Source organism: Neophocaena asiaeorientalis, unplaced genomic scaffold (assembly GCF_003031525.2).
Source record: "Neophocaena asiaeorientalis asiaeorientalis breed wild unplaced genomic scaffold, Neophocaena_asiaeorientalis_V1.1 scaffold79, whole genome shotgun sequence".
In the NCBI taxonomy this organism is placed as follows: Eukaryota; Metazoa; Chordata; class Mammalia; order Artiodactyla; family Phocoenidae; genus Neophocaena; species Neophocaena asiaeorientalis.
Window position 1 is genome coordinate 3,962,776 of NW_020175402.1, and position 17,658 is coordinate 3,980,433.

At 57.7% G+C, this 17,658-nt stretch overlaps 1 protein-coding gene across 1 annotated transcript; it reads left to right on the forward strand.

Moving 5' to 3' along the window:
• The first annotated feature begins 843 nt into the window (after positions 1-843).
• SELENON (selenoprotein N) lies at positions 844-16,605 on the forward strand. Its single transcript, XM_024766723.1, has 11 exons — positions 844-1,330; positions 4,485-4,618; positions 7,320-7,532; positions 7,749-7,873; positions 8,437-8,574; positions 10,171-10,252; positions 10,638-10,826; positions 11,189-11,294; positions 12,392-12,504; positions 12,598-12,699; positions 14,170-16,605. The coding sequence occupies exons 1-11, from the start codon at positions 1,009-1,011 to the stop codon at positions 14,338-14,340; spliced, it is 1,695 nt and encodes a 564-aa protein (XP_024622491.1). The 5' UTR covers positions 844-1,008; the 3' UTR covers positions 14,341-16,605.
• Positions 16,606-17,658: the final 1,053 nt, after the last annotated feature.

The window sequence follows — 17,658 nt, forward strand, 5'->3', positions numbered from 1 at the left end:
CCTTGATATAACGGAAGAGAGGTCCAGTGGAACCAAGGTTTCTGGGGACTTGAAAGAACTTCCTCAGACTCCACTCGCCTCTATTCCCAAGGCCCTCCTCCAAGTGTTGTTCTCCGGAAAAACCACTCCTGTGGCCAGGGCAGGTCCAGCAGGGGAGAGCGGGTAACTCACAGCCGGTCTTGCCTTGCGCCTGGGAACCACCACCCCTGCCAACCCGGGTATTTCGTCTTCCCCACAACCCACAGAAGGGCCTCTTTGAATCCTCCTTATAGGCGAGGAAACTTTGGCCCCGCGGGTGAGGGTTCAGGGCTGCACCACCTGTGTTGGCCTTAATCAGGTAGTTCCCATCCCTGATGAACTGGCAGTGGTGGCCTTCCAGCCGGACCATGAAGGGAATAGGGAGGGTTGAACTTCGGAGCTTTTCTGTTTCTAGATGACTGAAGACCTTTTAGCAAGCAGGTGAGATAAGGATGGAGAGTGGGGTGCCCGGCGGCCGCTGGAGGACCGCAGTGCCCTTCTCTGGCCTCCGTCACATCTGTCAAGAAAGGTGGACACAGGCCTGGCGGCCCCTGAGCCCCTTCCCAGGGAAAGCTTCGGCTGTGCGTGTCCTCCCCACCCCGGCCCAGCCCCTCCTTCTCCCAGTGCTCCTCCTGGAAGTGCTCCCGGCTCCGCCAGGCAAGATGAGACGCGGAGGCCCGGTTTCGTTTTCGGAGACCAAGTACAAGAAGGAGGCACCGACTGGCAGGAAGGGGCCCGTGGAGCAGGGGTCCCGGCGCCCCCTCCAGTGAGAGGACTGGTCCAGTGTGAGGCAGGAGCTGGGACAGGCTGCAGGGGGACAGCGCAGACAAAACGTAGAGCAAAGGTGGGACCCGAGCATCCGGACGGGCCGGCAGTGCTGGGACGGTGGGGAGGGGAGACCGGAGAGGACAATGGGTGGACCAAGAGGGTGACACGAGATGGGCGGGATGGGCCCAGACAGAAAGGGGGCACTTAGAGAGTGGACAGTGGATGAAGGCTCAGAGTGAAGCAGGGACCAGGAGGGATGGGAAGGGGGACTGGGGCTCTGGGGCGTGCAGAGGTGACGTTTGGACAGATGGGCTGGGAGATGGGCTGAGAGAACCCAGGAAGATGTGGCGGGAGCAGCTCCCTCCGCCCGTTTGGGATGCCAGTTGGCTGTACAACTGCTCAGCCCAGCCACCTCCTCCCGAGCAGGACTCGGCGCTGAAAGCCCTGGGGACAGAAGGCCTCTTCCTCTTTTCCTCTCTGGACACTGACGGGGACATGTACCTCAGCCCCGAGGAGTTCAAGCCCATTGCTGAGAAGCTGACAGGTACCGGGAGAGGCTGGGGACTAGGCAGGAGGGAGCCGGGGCACCGCCCTCGACTTCTTGGTCTGTGTCTTCCGTGTCTGCTCTGAACAGAAGGGCTGCCTGGAGTAGGGGGAGGACGGTGCATCATGGCAGCCCTGGGGTCCTCCCAGCTCTGACACTTCCCAGCTGGTGGTTTGGGCAAGCTGCTTCAACATGGGCACCCACACATACTCGCACACCCAAGCCTGTTCTCCTCACGTGTGACTAAAACTAGTTAACATTCCCTGACCACCTTCTCAGGACCAGACATGGCTTTAAGCGCCTCCTGCGAGTCATCTCTTTAATCTTCACAGTGCCTGTGAGATGGACACTGTCCTGATCCTCATGTGCATAGTTTAGGAGACGGAGGCGCAGGAAGGGTCTCCAGCTTGCGCAGGCTGGAAAGGTGCAGAGCCAGGATTAGGGGCCTTCTGTCTTCAGGTCCTGCACCGGCTCATTTGAAGCTTAGAGAAGAATGTCTGCAAAGTGCCCACCATGCAGTAGATAGTCAATAGACAGGAGCTGTTACCATTACTGCTAAATATTAAACTCTGCTCGGGAGCTGTCAGATTCGTATCCCACCTTGTTACCCATTTTTGCCTGGTTGTAATCAGTGATTTTTATTGTAAAGATGAGGGGCCGAAGCATTCTAATGAATTATAAGATGCCTCTCTCACTGCTCCATCACCACCCTAACCTCTGTGTCCATATCTTGGGACGTTTCTTGAACTTACGAACTTGCGCATCTACTTGTTACCCAAATTGCCTGGTGTAAGTAGGTCAATAGATGGGAAAGACTAGAGACACCGGCTGCTCTCAGGCAGGTAAGCGCCAAAGGACCGTGATGGGCTTTCTGTGTCTCAGGATGGGTCAGGTAGGTCAGCCACGTGCTGACGCGCTGGCCTCTGGTCACTGCCGGAGGAGGGTCAGATGAAAAATGCTAATTTGCTGGAGCGGATATGTCAGTGCCTCCCAGGGGCAGTCAGTACTGTCATGAAAGCAGATGGGCAGATGGCACAGCTCAGCCCTATGTGGATTTGCTTCGACTTCCTGTTTTGCACACACTTCCCCCAGCAGCCACACAGCCACCTCCTTGTCCTTTCTCATGGCCAGAGAGCAAGAGTTCCCTCACGATGACATGTTGGCCAAGCTTGCTGGGCTTGCGGGTGCTTTTAATTTTTTCACACAAATCTTTTTGTCCATCCGGGGGAAAAGAGTCTCTCCCTCAATTACCTCCTAGGCCACTGTGAGTGCAAAACGGGACCAAGTTTCTGGGAGAACAAAAAACAGAAACAAAACCAGAGAAACACCAGATCTAAGCAGGAAGTAGAGGCAAAGAGTCCTCTCTAGTTGGTACAGTTATGTGCGTTTAACTTTCTGCTTTATACCTTAAAAGTTTTACAAGTTGTCAGTAGTGAGCACATTTTACTTGTAAGTCGGGAAATAAAGCTTTTTATTAAAAAACCAAAGAGCCATAAAATGCTGGGCGTCATTCGTAATTGCCTGATAACAGTTACGTAATTGGATGAGCAAGCCAGCCGGCATAACGCTGCACATTCCCGTCGTTCCCTTCCCCGGAGGTTTCCAGATTGCTGTTCTGAAATTTTGTTGCCTTGACTTACAAATGCAGAAGTAGCCATGATTCTTTAGAACAGGGCTTTGCATCAGGAGCCACTGGGGAGCCTTCATCGGGAGCGCATTTTCCAGATTCTAGCCCCTGAAGACTCTGACTCAGTACGTCTGAGGGGGGTTCTGGGCATCAGTAGTTTCAAAAGTCATCCTGGTGATTCTGATGCTTCCTGGTTAAGAATGCAGCCATCTTAATGCACCCATTCAGTCTGTCAGTCCAGCCTGTCAACAAATGCCAGGCGTGGTCTCTACCAGCAAGAGAGCAGTTGTAACAGGACCCACCCGTGCTTCATTCCGTTGTCTGTGTCGTGGGACCCCGCCCTGCTGTTAGGCACCCCTTCTGCAGTAGGCGTCATGCCTCCCTTAAAGCCTTCATCGTGACTCCCTCCACCCTTGAAAGACTACAGACTTGGCAGGTCTCTGAGCAGGAAGAGATCTGACGAATCAAGTTCAGCCACTGCCAGTCCAGCCCCTCGTACTGGTGGGGAAGTGGGCCACTCAGGAAACAGGGAAAAGCAGGTGTCCTCACTTCTGGACCAGTGCTCTTTCTGTGACACCAAAGATGACCTGATTCCACGTCCCCTGACCTCTCTGAGCAGCCTTTGCTCTCCATGAGACCCTCATGACGGGACAAGCACGGTAGCATGGGCTCCATCTCTAATGTGGGAAAACCGGAGAGGATGAGTGATTTGCCCCAAATTGTCCAGGAAATGGAGCCAACCTCACCCCCGAGCTGGGCTGAGGGAAGGGGGACAGGGAGAATGGCCTTTCTGCAGCCAGCCTGGCCTGGTGGAAAGAGCACACATTAGAGTCAGAATTAGGTTTGAGCCCTAGCCATGTGGATCCCCAACCATGAAACCACCAGTAATAGCAATACAGCTGACATTTATTACGGGTTTACTCTGTACCAGGCCTGGATTATCTCATTTAATCCTCATAACAAGCCACTGAGCCAACCATCACACAAGCTGGTGAGGAGTGGGGCTAGGATTTGAACCCAGGTCATCTGGTTCCTAAGCCTTTGAGGAAACTTTTGAGATCTTAATGCCCCCGCAAGAAGGTTGTGGTTGATCGTAGGTTTAGAGTAAAACAGGCCTGGATTTGAATCCTGATTCACACACTACCTAGCTGTGTGTCCTTGGGGGAAGTGACTTCACCTCTCTGAGCCCCCAGTTTCTCATTTGTAAAATGGAATTGATAACACTGCATTCACAGGGTGACTGTGAAACTAAAATGTGATATACATTGGAGAAGATGTGTATGTGTGATATACCATGTGGTATACATATGTACACATTATATATCATACATATACAATTTGTATATGTTTGATAAACGATGTGATCTATATTGTTACTTTGTTGATTGTTACCTGTTACAGCCCCACCCCCATCCCCATCCCTGCCAGGCCCGGCTCCCTTAATCACTGGCCAGTGTGGACACCCGGAGAGAAGTGAGGCCCTGCCATCTAAGGCAGGACCCCTCTCCAGCGACCTGTATCTCACAGGGTCAACTCCTTCGGCCAGCTATGAGGAGGAGGATCTGCCCCCTGACCCCAGCGAGGAGACACTCACCATAGAAGCCCGTTTCCAGCCTCTGCTACCAGAGTCCATGACCAAGAGCAAAGATGGGTTCCTAGGGGTAAGTTGGGGCAGGGGGTCCCCCACAGGCGGGACCAGAGACAGAGGGACCATCTGTGTGCGCTCACCTCCTGAGAATGGGTCTGTGCTCTGCTCATCTTTCCTTCTTTCTGTCTTTCCTCCCATCTTTTATCAGCACCCTCTGTGCACCCAATGCGCCAGGCCCTGGGGGTCTAGAAGTGGGTGCGATGCTGTCCCTGCTGTCCAGGCACACAGTCTGGTAGGGGAGGTAGCATGAGCCTCTGACCCAGAGTGGGGATCTAGATGGCTTCCTGGAGGGAATGACATTTGACAGTGACTGCAGGGGACGAGGCCTCAGCCCATTGTCAGCAGGGGTGGGAAAAGGATCCGGCTGGAGGAAACAGCAAGTGCACTAGAGACCGTGCTGATGCAGTCGCCTCCCTTGTAATCATTACTTGCTGCAAGTCAGCCTTTCCCCCCAGGCTGTGAGTTTCCTCAGGGCAAGGCCGGTGACTCACACATTTGTGCCTCCCCAGGCCCCTAGCACAGTGCCTGGAGCCTGACAGGTGCTCCATTGAGCTCTGATGAACCCGGACCTGAGGTTTAACCCCTGGCAACGGCTGTAGGGTGGGGTTGACCCTGACAAGTGCCATCCTAACCAGCCCTGTGGTTAGGACCCGAGGCCCTGTGGACAAGGTCTCAATCCCTCCCAGGCCCTGCCCACCTTTCCCGCTGTCTCCCCTGCGCTCTCCTCTCAGCTTTCCAGTACTCCGGATGTCCGGGCTTTCTTCCAGCTGAGAGCCTTCTCATATGCTGGTCCCTCAGCCAGGAACAACCTTTCCTCTTTGCCTCACCCACAGCCACTCAGCTTTTACAGCTCGGCTGAACTGTCATTTCAGCAGGAGATGCCAGGCAGGCCACTGAGGGCAGAGAGAAGGGGTGGCTGGACCCAGGGCACAGGCACGTGCGGGGGCATCCTGGTCAGTGGGACTGGAAGAGAAGTTGCCAGATGGCAAAGGGCCTCAGCTGCCTGACTTTGGCCTTCGTTCTGCAGCAGCAAAATACCATAGCAGATTTTGAAAGAGGAGAATTCTCTCATCAGATCTGGGCTCTCCAAACTGGCAGCTGGGGAGAAAAGGGAGGCAAGAAGACCAGTTCCCAGGAGGGAGGGGGAGACAGGTGGGGGGTGGCCATGGTGATGGAGAGGAAAGGCAGCCCGGGGGATGCTGGGAAAGGAAGAAAGGCAGGGTGTGGCTACTAATGGAAAGGGAGGGAGGGGGAGTTGAGGTGACTCGGGCTTCTGGCTGGTGGCCAGGTGCATGGGGCCCATTGCCCGATGGGGGTTGGGGGTCTGGTAGGGAGGGTATGAGGTCAGTTTGGACTGTTGAAGTTGAGTTCCCTGAGAGATGTCCAGGGGGAGAGTCCAGTAAGATCTGGGTGGAGAAAGGCCTGGCATTGATGGGCTGAAGTGACGTTTGAGCAGATGAGTCCCTCCTACAGGGCAGAGAGAACAGGGTGGGGCAGGTGCAGGGGGCCCACCTGCACGTACAGGGGAGATGGGTCCGGAGCAGCACCCCAGCCCTGCGTCCCTAGCTCAGCCCCCTTCTGTGGGCCGCTCCACTAGGAGCTCGCCAGCCTGTGACCAGGACGCAGCAGGCGGACAGGCTCTGCCTGGCCCTGCAAGCCAGCCCCGCTTTGAGAACTTGCCTGTGAAACCCCTCTCCTTCCACCTCAGCTTCCCACCGAGCCCGGGTCCCATCACCAGGGAGGTCAAAGGTGGGGCAGCTCCCTGGTGGCTGAGCACCCTGAGGGGGGCCAGGCACTCACTGTCCTGGTGGCCACTGATGGTGGCCCAGAAAGGCGGGGAGGAGCTACTGAAGGTGCAGCTTTGACCAGGGGACCCGCATGCTCCAAGGTTCCGCCTCTGCTCCCGGCAGATGTGCAGAGAGGCCTGCAGAGCGTCTGACCCTCATTCTCTCCCTCCCTTCAGCTCATCAGACAGCAGTGGGGTGGATTACTGATGAGGAAATGGCTCAGGGAAGGCCTTTTGCCAGGGGTGCCCAGCCAGCGTGGCCCAGGCTATAATTGAAGCAGGGTGCTCTCTGAGGGTGCCCTTCCTTCCCCTCCTCTGTGGTCTCATCCTGATCTTGGCGCTAGAGGTTTCACCCAAAGGTGGCTGCCACCTCCCTCCACAGACTTAACTCCAAACCTAAACTCTGACTCGTCAGCGGGACATTAGCTGCAGGGAGGAGACTTGGCAGGGGGATTAGAGAGCAGAAAGCAAGGCCAGTGGATGGGGAGAGGGAGCCCAGGGCAGGGTGAGGCACCCAGGGTTGGTCGGCTGGCTTATGTACAAGAGGCAGGCAGGACTGTGTGAGGCCCAGGACCTGGGCTTGGAGGGGGAGGGAAGAGGCCGTGAGAAGCCCCCTCACAGAGCCCCCTGTTCCAGTCCTGGGGGCCCCTCCAGCTGCCTCTGCTCCCCTGCCCTCGAGCGAGCTGTTCCGGCCTGGGCTGGACCTGAGGGGCCACAGGGGCACCGCTTCTCTGGGCAAGGGGCCGGGGAAGGTGAAATGAGCCTCAGCTCTGGCAGGAGAGTGCCAGGCTCGTGGCTGTGAGCAGGCAGGAGCCTCCCGGGTCCCTCTGCTTCCTGGGCTTGTGGGTTGGCTCAGGGCTCGAGGAGACCTCCGCACACGCCTGGGACGTTCTCAGTGCCCCAGAGCTTCGACTTTCCTCTGCCCCAGGTCTCCCGCCTGGCCCTGTCCGGCCTCCGCAACTGGACGACCGCAGCCTCGCCAAGCGCGGTGTTTGCCGCCCGCCACTTTAGGCCCTTTCTTCCCCCTCGGGGCCACGCGGAGCTAGGCGAGCCCTGGTGGATCATCCCCAGTGAGCTGAGCATCTTCACCGGCTATCTGTCCAACAACCGCTTCTACCCACCACCCCCCAAGGGCAAGGAGGTGAGGGTAGCCCGTGGCAAGCCCCGGGGCCCTGTCCCCCAGCCCCAGCACGGCCCCTCCCCATCGGCAACTGGACCCCCGGGGCCACGCCTACCCCACCTGCTCTCTGGCGTGCCTCTGGCCCCGCCCCGACCTGGGCCCCAGGTCCAGAGCTGACCCTCACCCAGGGGGGCTGGGCCCAGCAAGCCAGCCCAGGTCCCACTGCCCTCCCCCCAGGTCATCATCCACCGGCTCCTGAGCATGTTCCACCCTCGGCCCTTCGTGAAGACCCGCTTTGCCCCTCAGGGGGCCGTCGCCTGCCTGACCGCCACCAGCGACTTCTACTACACCGTGATGTTCCGGTGAGGGGTCCTGACAGCCCCATCCTTGCCTCCCACCTGGGCCTGGGACTCCAGGGAAGCACAGATGGGTTGAGCACCAGGAGGCAGGGCCTGACTCAAAGCCCCCAGCTCCACCACTAACCACCCCGTGGTCCCGGGCAAGCAGCCTTGGCTCTCTGAGCCTCACTTTCCTCATTGTGCATCAGGGCGGTGGTGACTTCCTCCAGGAGGAAGAGAAAAGGTGTTGAATGTGCTTAGCATGGGGTTGTTGGCCATGATTGTCATCCACACAGAAGGGGGTGCGTAAGAGCTGTGACACCAGGTCACACACACCCTGGAGGGCTCAGAGGAGACTTGGGCAAGGCTTCCGGGGAAGGCAGCACGTGAACTGGGCCCTGAAGGATGGGCAGCACTTGGAGGGCGTCCCTTCTGCCTGCCCCACACACTTCTTCCTCCCCCGCCCAGCCCTTTGCCCCGCACAGAGTCTGGCCAAGGGTTCCAGGCTTTGGGGCAGAAGTGAGAGGGCAGGTGGGCAGGCTCTGCTCAGCAGGGAACCTGCTCCCAGCCGGGCCCTTTCCCTCCAGCATCCACGCGGAGTTCCAGCTCAGCGAGCCGCCCGACTTCCCCTTCTGGTTCTCACCCGGCCAGTTCACGGGCCACATCATCCTCTCCAAAGACGCCACCCACGTCCGTGACTTCCGGCTCTTCGTGCCCAACCACAGGTGAGAGCCTTGGCCCCGGCCCCGGCACCCTGCTCCCGTTTGCCCCCCACCAGCTCCAGGAGCTCAGGTGCAGGGGCTCAGAGGCCCCCGCAGTCTCTCCCCAGAGCTACTTCTCTTGGGAGGGGCCTAGAGCTGACCCAGGAGGAGGTAGCTTGAGATACCTGGCTGAAGGGGGTCATTCCATCGTCTGATAGGCGCGTCCCAGGTGCTCTGTGGGCCTGGCTTCCCAGCTCAGTGCTGGGACCCAACACAGCGGCCAACAGCCCCTCCCTGAAGATGGAACTGCTCTCCCCACCTGCCCCATACTGCTGACAGACCTCCAACAGACCCGTAGCCACAGCCTGCTCACGCCACCCTAGGCGAAGGCCAGCAGGTGGGGAGGGACCCGGCTGGTCAGGGTCCAGGAAGGCCTCCCAAAGGAAGGGACGTCTGTGCAGCGACCTGGGGGCTGAGGAGAGTTTAGCCAGGCAGAGTGAAGGGCACATACAGAGGCCTAAGAAGCAGCCCCTCCACGCCTGCAGTTGCTACCACAGACCCTGGGGGGCCAGGGGGCGGCTCCTGGGAGGGCTCAATGCCAGTCACCTGCCTGCTTGCCTGCCTGACCGCTCAGGGGCGGCCTCTTGGCAGGGAAGCAGGGGACGCAGAGAGTCTTTCCAGGTTCCTCCCTGATAGCACGCAGCCGCTTAGTGAACCTGAGTGACTCTGTGCAGGGACAAGACCTGGGCTGAGAGATGAGGGGCCCAGAGCGAAGTCTCAGCCGTGGCACCCGTGGCTGTGGGCAAGGCCCTGGACCCCTCCAGGCCTCAGTTTCCTCATCTGCTAGATGGGAGGCTGGCTCCTGGCCAGGAGTGAGGGGGTCATTGGGACAGCCTGCGAAGAGAAAGTTGCCCCCAGGACCAGGAGCGGTTTCTTCTCAGTCCCCCAAGGGAGGGAGCATCCCAGGCCACGGGGAAAATGAGGAGGAAGGACGAGCTCTCCTCCTCCTTCCTCGCTCATCGGGCAAGCCCCTGTGCTGCAGGGGCTTAGCCCAGGGTTGGAGGTGGGGTCCTGGACTGAATGAAACAGAAGGAGGGGGCAACTGCTCCTGGGCCTGTGTCTCAGGCCTAGACCACGAGACTGCTGACCGGCTCTAAGGGCACCCAGCTCACCCTGACTGCTTCACCTGCCCAAGGTGGTTGGTTGTCTGTCCTGGGGCGCCCCCACGTGGCTGATCTTCAGGTTGCACATGCTCAGGCCAGACTTCCCGCTGGGGGAGGCACTGATGAGTGCTGCCTCAAAGAGTCATGGATCGTGGACAGTGCATGAGCCATGGGTATGGAAGCCCTTCGTGAACTGTAAAGGGCTGGGCCAGTGGAGGGTGGTATGGTCACAGTGCCTTCCAAAGAGGCGGCCTGGGGAGAGGAATGGGCCCAGGCTCTGCCGTCAGAACTCTAGTTAGTGGCTCTGGGACCTTGGGTTCACCCTGCCAAGTCTCAGCATCCTCATCTATAAAATAGGGTCAGCTGCATGCTTTCAGTGAGATAAAGTCCGACATCTGGTTAATGGGCCTTGATGACAGTGGTGTTCTGCCCTGGCCACCCTCTCACCTGTCCCCAGGTCTCTGAATGTGGACATGGAGTGGCTGTACGGGGCCAGTGAGAGCAGCAACATGGAGGTGGACATCGGCTACATACCCCAGGTGAGTGCACAGGTGGTCCCTACCCAGGTAGGAAGGTGGGGCTCAGCCTGGCTGCAGGGAGGCCCAGCTGCCTAGGAGCCTTGGGGCAGTGAAAGAGCTCCTGCAGGCTGAAGCCACTGTCCCCAAAGCAGGATCCTAGGAAGCCACCTGTTCTCCCTAGCCAGCATCTGCCATGGGTCCTCAGATGGCTTCACGCTGGCTAGACACTGGCTCTGTCCTGGACTCACTGCACAGCCTTGACCAGGCCCTTCCCTTCCCTGGGCCTGTCTCCCCACCTCTGCAATGAGTGGCGTATCTTTGAGGGTCTCTCGGGGCCCCTGGAGGACTCAGGCCCCTCACTGAGACGTCCCTCAGTGACATCAACCCTCACTGACCTCTGGCCTAGATGGAGCTGGAGGCCACGGGCCCCTCAGTGCCCTCTGTGATCCTGGACGAGGATGGCAACATGATCGACAGCCGCCTGCCCTCAGGGGAGCCCCTCCAGTTTGTGTTTGAGGAGATCACATGGCAGCAGGAGCTGAGCTGGGAGGAGGCCGCCCGGCGCCTGGAGGTGGCCATGTACCCCTTCAAGAAGGTGAGGCCAGACGGGGGTGAGGGGCGGGGTTGGGATCCCTGGGGCTGGGTCCGGAGCTGTGGGAGCAGCAGGTGGGCACTGGGCGTGGGATGCCGTGCAGGGCTTGCTGCTGAGGCTGTGGGGCCCAGCCTGGGCCGGGGAGCCTCCCCTTTGCCCTTTAGAACTTGGAGGAGGCATCCCCTGGCTCAGCATCACCCCTTCACACAGACACACAGACAAACACACACTGCAAACATACATGCATATGTACACACACACGTATATACACTACAGACACACACTACATGCACATCACACACTCAGCCCCTGAATGGGACCCTGGCGGCACACAATAGCTTCTCTCTGTCTCGACTTGGCCCCAGGTCACCTACCTGCCGTTCACCAAGGCCTTTGAGCGAGCCAGGGCCGAGAACAAGCTGGTGCACTCAGTCCTGCTGTGGGGGGCCCTGGACGACCAGTCCTGCTGAGGTGAGGGAGACCCTTCCAGTCTGAGGGGAGAAAGGGGGGCAGACTTCATACCTTGTGGGTGCAGGAGGCCCTGAGACCAATGGCACTCTCCTGTCGCAGCATGAGGGACTCAGGGACAACATGGGGCAGGGTGTGGGGTGAGGGTTCGCAGGCTTCTGTGCTAAGCCCAGAGGAAGCTGCTGGACACAATAGAAAGAGCCCAGCTCAGCCATTTTCAGCCTGGAGACCTTGGCCAAGCGACTCCTTCCCTGAGCCTCAGTTTTCTCAGCAGTAAGAGGGTAACGTACTTACCTCCCAGAGTTGTGAAAACAGACGTGAAAGTGCCTATACTCTGTGCAGTGTTGCACACGAGTGAGAGAAGCTAGTGCCAGAGCCTGGGCTGCATTCACTTATTCAGAAAATTCAACAAAGACCCGCTGGTGCAAAGTTCTTTGGGTGCCTGACATTGGGTACAAAGATGAGCAAACAATGGCCCTGCCCACATGCAGCCAATCGACAAACATCCTGGGCACCTCCCGTGCCGAGCCATAGGCTAGGTGTTGGGCACCTTGCACTGAGGAAGTCAGAATCAGCCCCAGTCCTCAGGGAGCACACAGTGTGTGCAGAAGGCAGACGGTGAATGAACAAGTACAAGCGTGGTGAATTTACACAAGGCATGGTCCCGAGTGGCACGAGAGTGTGTAACGGGGGGTGGCGGGGTCAGGGGAGGCTTCTTTAGAGAAAGTGACATATAACCTGAGACTTCGAAGGGTGAGGAGGATGAGTTTTCCAAGTGACAGAGGAAGTGTTTTAGGTAGAAGAATTGTCTGTGCAAAGGCCCTGGGACACAGTTTAGTGGATTTAAGAAGCTGTCACTGTCTAGAAGCCCCTGGGCCAGGTAGGCCCCCAGCCAAGTCTCAGCCCAGGATGCCAGTATGTTACAGAAGTTAGTTACAGCTGCCATTTATTCCTCACCTCCTCTGTGGTAGGTGCTTTGAATCTGTTTTTTCACCTGGCTGCACTGACCGTTCTACAGTTGATGAGGTTTACTGCTGATAGAAAACCCAGTGAGACACGCAGGGTGCCTCACCCACCTGGCCTTGCCTCTCCCGGAACAGGTTCAGGGCGGACTCTCCGGGAAACTGTCCTGGAAAGTTCGCCCATCCTCACCCTCCTCAACGAGAGCTTCATCAGCACCTGGTCCCTAGTGAAGGACCTGGAGGACCTGCAGGTGAGTGGCAGGTGGGCAGGAAGAGCCCCATGGCAGCCCCTGGGACAGTGCTGGGAGCCGAGGTGTCAGGAGTGTGCCCAACTACCCCCATAGAACAACCAGGAGAACCCATCCCACCAGAAGCTGGCCAGCCTGCACCTGGAGAAGTACAGCTTCCCCGTGGAGATGATGATCTGCCTGCCCAATGGCACCGTGGTAGGTCCCCCACCACTCATCCCTGGCCCCGGACCAGGCACCATGGGGCAGAGGAAGCGGCAAACAAGGGGCACGGCTTACAGACCTCATCAGGCTCCAGGTCTGGCTCTACCACTTCCTGGCTGGTGTCTTAGCCAGTCCGAGCCTCAGTTATCCCCTGATGTCCCCTCGGCCTGCCTCGTGCAGGTGTCGGGACGCTCCCTCAGAAAGGGAACCTCAACAGCACTTTGGGGACCTGGCAGCAGTGGGCATGGTCTAGCAGCAGAGCGGACAGGAACGTGACCTGGAAGGGAAGGCTCACCTCAGACCATTGCGGCCAGTCCTGGGATGGAAGGGAGGGAGGGACGGACAGGCCTCGTGACAGGCAGAGAGGACCTGGGGACGCCCCGGGCTGAGCCAGGCTTCAAGACCCTATCTCTCCCTAAGGGCCCCTTACACAGCACTCACATCGTTGCGTTGGGTTCTCACGGGAGCTTTGGGAGATAGATGAGCACGAATGCTGATCTCACAAACAAGGAAACTGAGGCTCAGAAAGGTTCAGAGACTTGGCAAAAGCTGCATAATTAAGAAGTACAGCTGCCGGGAATTCCCTGCGGTCCAGTGGTTAAGACTTGGCGCCTTCACTGCTGTGGGCCTGGGTTCAGTCCCTGGTGGGGGAATTAAGATTCCACAAGCCGTGCAGCGCAGCCAAAAAAAAAAAAAAGAAAGGAAAAAAAAAAGAAATGGAGCTGACTTTCAAAACAGGCGCCCGCCTATGAGCCTCAGCATCACCCACGCTTCTGAGCAGAGCTGCCCCTTATCCTTTAAGTCCCAAGGGGTGGTTAGTGTGGGACTGAGGGATGGAAGCGGGTGGGGAGCAGTGCAGGAGCAAGAGCTGGGGCTGGCCTGGAATGGGGGCGTCCGGTGAGGGCTTGGTGGCGAGGAGGAGGGTGCCAGCCAAGGGCCTTCTGTCTGGAGTTCAGAAGAGGAAAGGCCCGGGGTAGCCAGCCAGCTCGCACCCGTCCACAGGTGCCCATTGTGGTGGACTCGGCCCAGCCAGGGGTGGCGAAGCTGGGTGGACAGGACTCTGCCTGGGCTGTGGGTGGCCTGTGCTCTCCCACTCGCTCGATTTGTTTGTTCGTTTACCGGGCACCTGCCCTTAAGGTGCCCCTACCTGGAACGGGAGGCAGATGGGGACACAGGCGTGTGGGCGTTTCGACAGAAGTGAGTGCGGAGTTCAGGGCTTCTGGGAACAGAGGAGAGAGGTCATGGGGCGCGGAGGCAGGGGAGGGAAAGGTGATGCCGGAAGGTATTAGGTTTCACCTGGTGGGCGAGGTGTGGAGCCCTGGAGTCAGAGGGCCCTGTGAGCAGAGGAGGAGAGGGAACGGGTTGCCCCTGCTGTCCGCCATCCGCCTCAGCGAGAACAGTTGAGGCTGCGGGGGCACTGAGCCCGGCTGGGCCCCCGCTCTCCTCACCCCACCCTTCTCCCAGGTCCACCACATCAATGCCAACTACTTCTTGGACATAACCTCTGTGAAGCCTGAGGACATCGAGAACAATGTCTTCAGCTTCTCATCCACCTTTGAAGACCCGTCCACAGCCACCTACATGCAGTTCCTGAAGGAGGGCCTCCGGCGCGGCCTGCCCCTCCTCCAGGCTTAGTGCGCCTGCTGGGCAGTGAAAAGCCCGCTGGACGGGGAGCTGGACAGGCCCCTCTGCCCCGGAGCCAGAGCAGCCCTCGCACATTTCACCTTCCACCTCTCAGGCTGCCCGTGGGGTCTGCGGCCATCCGAGCTTTGCCTCAGTGAAGGGGGGACAGGGGGTCCTTGGCCGACCAGGTGGATGAACCTCGAGCTCCAGCTGCCACCATCAGCCTTTTACTACCCACCTGGCTCCGGAAGCCGCTTGGGACCCCAGAAGAGGGCCCAGGGTCATCTCCCTGGACCTCACTCACTCAGGCACATAGTCCTGGCCCTTGCAGGACGAGTAGAAGGGAAGAGTGGGTGCTAGGAAGACAGGCCATCCCTCTCTCCTTACCTTCACCCCCTCCCAAAGGCAACATCAAGAAGCCCTGGCCTGAGGGTGTGGGCAGGCTGCCAGGGAAGCACTCCTGTTTTTCTGGTGCCTTCTTGCTCACATAGCCCTGACTGCCCTCCTGTGCTTGGTGTCCCCAGTGGAGTCAGTCTCAGCTGGAGACAGCCTTCTGGAGGCTCTGGGTAGGACCCTCCTTTAGAAGCGGAAATCATACTGTACCCCTGCTGCTCCCCAGACCACTCAATCCAACCTAACAATAGGACGCCGCAACCTATTTCAGGACTTACTGGAAGCCAGCTCTCTAGGGAGGTTTACCATGAAGTAAGCTTCTGCCCTTGGCAAGGAGTCCGCTGAGGCCCAGGGCCATGGCACCCCTACCGCCTACCCCAGCACAGGCCACAGCGGGACTGCTGGAGCCAGCATCCCTGTAACACCTCCTGCCCCTCAGACCTCCGCTCCACAGAAGTGTAGCCCAGTCAGAGAACACAGCGTCCCCCAGAGCTGGCACTGTCCCAGCCATCAGGCAGCCCAGACCAGCCTGTCCACCACTGGGTGGCCACTGACTCTCCTTGGCCTCTCTTAGGGCCTTGGTCCACATCCTGAGCCACTGCCCACGGCCAGTCTCTTTGTTATACACGCAGGAAAAGTGTTTTTATGTGAACTTTCTCACAGTTTATATGTATTTTTGATAGCCCCGGCACTGAGGAGAAAGGAGGGGGCAGTGGTACCCCCCAGCAGCTGCCCCATGATGGCTGGATCTGAAAGCCTAGGTGGATCCAGCTTGATGTCTTTGCAGTTGCTGTGGGAAGAAACACCCCTCTCTTCCTTCTCCTCTTCCAACTGTTTAAAAACAGTCCTCAGAGGGTCAGTATACCCCCTGCTCTATCCTTGTCCTCCACTCAGGCCCGTGAGGGGCCCTTGGGCTTTCCTAAAGCCCCCTCCGCCGCCCACCCCTGCCCTCGCTTATGCCCCCTCCGCCACCCCACAGGGGGACTCCCTCCTGATCCTGGAAGAGGAAGGAAGGCAAACATTTCCTCAGATGCGCTCCCAGGCCTCCCACCTGTCACTGGAACTTCCACACTGAGTCTTCTTCACAGACTGTCATGTTCTCTCTCAGTGTTGTATCAAGTATCGTAATAATGGCCAGTTACCAAGAGCTTTCTCTACCTAAAGCACTTGGTTAAGGTCACATGCATTTCCTCATTTAATCCTCACAACAGACGTGAGGCAGATATTAACCATTCCCATTTTGCAGATGAAGGAATTGGGTCTCAGGAAAGTGAAGTGACTTGCCCGAGGTCACTCAGTGATAGGGTTGAGATTCAGCCTGTGTCTTGATGTTGGAATGTCGTCTTGCACTACACATGCCACCCCCCACCCCGTCCCCTCTCTCCCGTGTCTGTTTTCACTGAGGTGAGAAACAAAGCCTTTCAAACCAGAATGTCTTATTCCCCTCTGTTCTCCAGAGCAAATGAGGCGTGAGCCAACAAGCTCAGCCCAGTTCTTTGTGTCCCTTCTGGAAGGCAGTGCTTCCACGGGGCTTACAGGGTGGGAGGGCACCGAGCCTGTCTCAGTGCTTCCAGGCATGGGTGGCAGTAGCCTGTCCCATGAGCCACCCAGTGTCAGCAGAGGCTCAGCCCTCCCACCTAGCAGGCTTTTCCCCTCACTCTGGTCTGGGAAGGCCGGCGGCGTGATGAGCGACCCGTACCCCGTGAAAGGTAAAGCTTGCTTGGGCTTCCTGCACCCTCACCTGACGCCTCTGCCTGACCCCCCACCTGAGCCCTGAGGCTCATGGTGGGGGAGGGCCCCAGCTGCCCTCTTTCGTCACCCCTCTGCCACTTCCCTCCCCTGTCCCCAATGTGTCCTATAATAAAATTGGAGATTAGGGTGGTTCTAAGTGCCTTTCCTTTGAGCTGGATGTTCAGTTCTGTCCTCGGTCTCATTCCTCTTCCGGGATTGGCTTGGCAGATGGGCAAGGGAGCATGGCTGGAATGCCTTTGGGGACTATCTTATTTGTCACCAGAAGGCTTGAGTGATTTGCTTAAAATAAATTTGTGATAGACCTAGAGGAAGAACTTACTATTTTTAGAATCTGGTGCTCTGTGTTGAGAAAGATTCTGGATTTAAACCCATCATCTTAGAAGCAGGGCCTGAGACAGGCATTAGGTAAATTTCTTTGAGGGTGTGAACTTCAGGAAAAACCTGTAAAAGAAGGATTGAAGCAGAAGGGGGAAAGGAAGAACCTTGACCAGGGATAGAGTCTCAAAGCCAAGCCTTGGCCAGATCGCAGGAGCAGGGCTCTAGAGCACAAACCACACTGCCAAGTTGAACTGGTCTCTTGTACCCTGTATCAGTCAGTCAGTGGTTTAGTGGGTAGGGTAACTTACCAGGTTAGGGCTTCCATTCTGAGAATGGGGCATCTGTGAGTAGCCAACACAGCTGCTGGGGGTTGGATTCACAGGTTGGGTAAAAGGGATCTTTGGGGAGAACCAAGGAAAGGCACCTAGAGTGGATTTGCAAGATCTGCCATTGCCCAGGATGGGAAAGCAATGATTAAAGCAACAACTTGTCATCCTGGAAAGAGGGCTGGACCTGAAAGTCAAATTTCATCATTTGAAATATGGTGGGGATCAGGGTGGACAGAGTCTCTGACTAGGACCAGCTACATAGTTTGCAGGATCCAGTGCAAAATGAAAATGCAGGGCCCTGTTGAAGAAAACTATTTTGTTAATTTCAAGAGGTCAACAACAGGGCATTAAAGCAAGAACGAGTCAGTCTGAGCATGAGGCCTGTGTGACTGCACAGGTTCTCCCCACCATGAAGCCCATCTGTCCCTGGCAGCTAGGACTTGCAAGCTTTGAGCCCAAAAAACTGCAGCCTGGGAGCCAGGCACAGCCACGTGCTGAAGTCAGAGGAGGGCATGTGACCCAGGCCTGGATGCCGTGG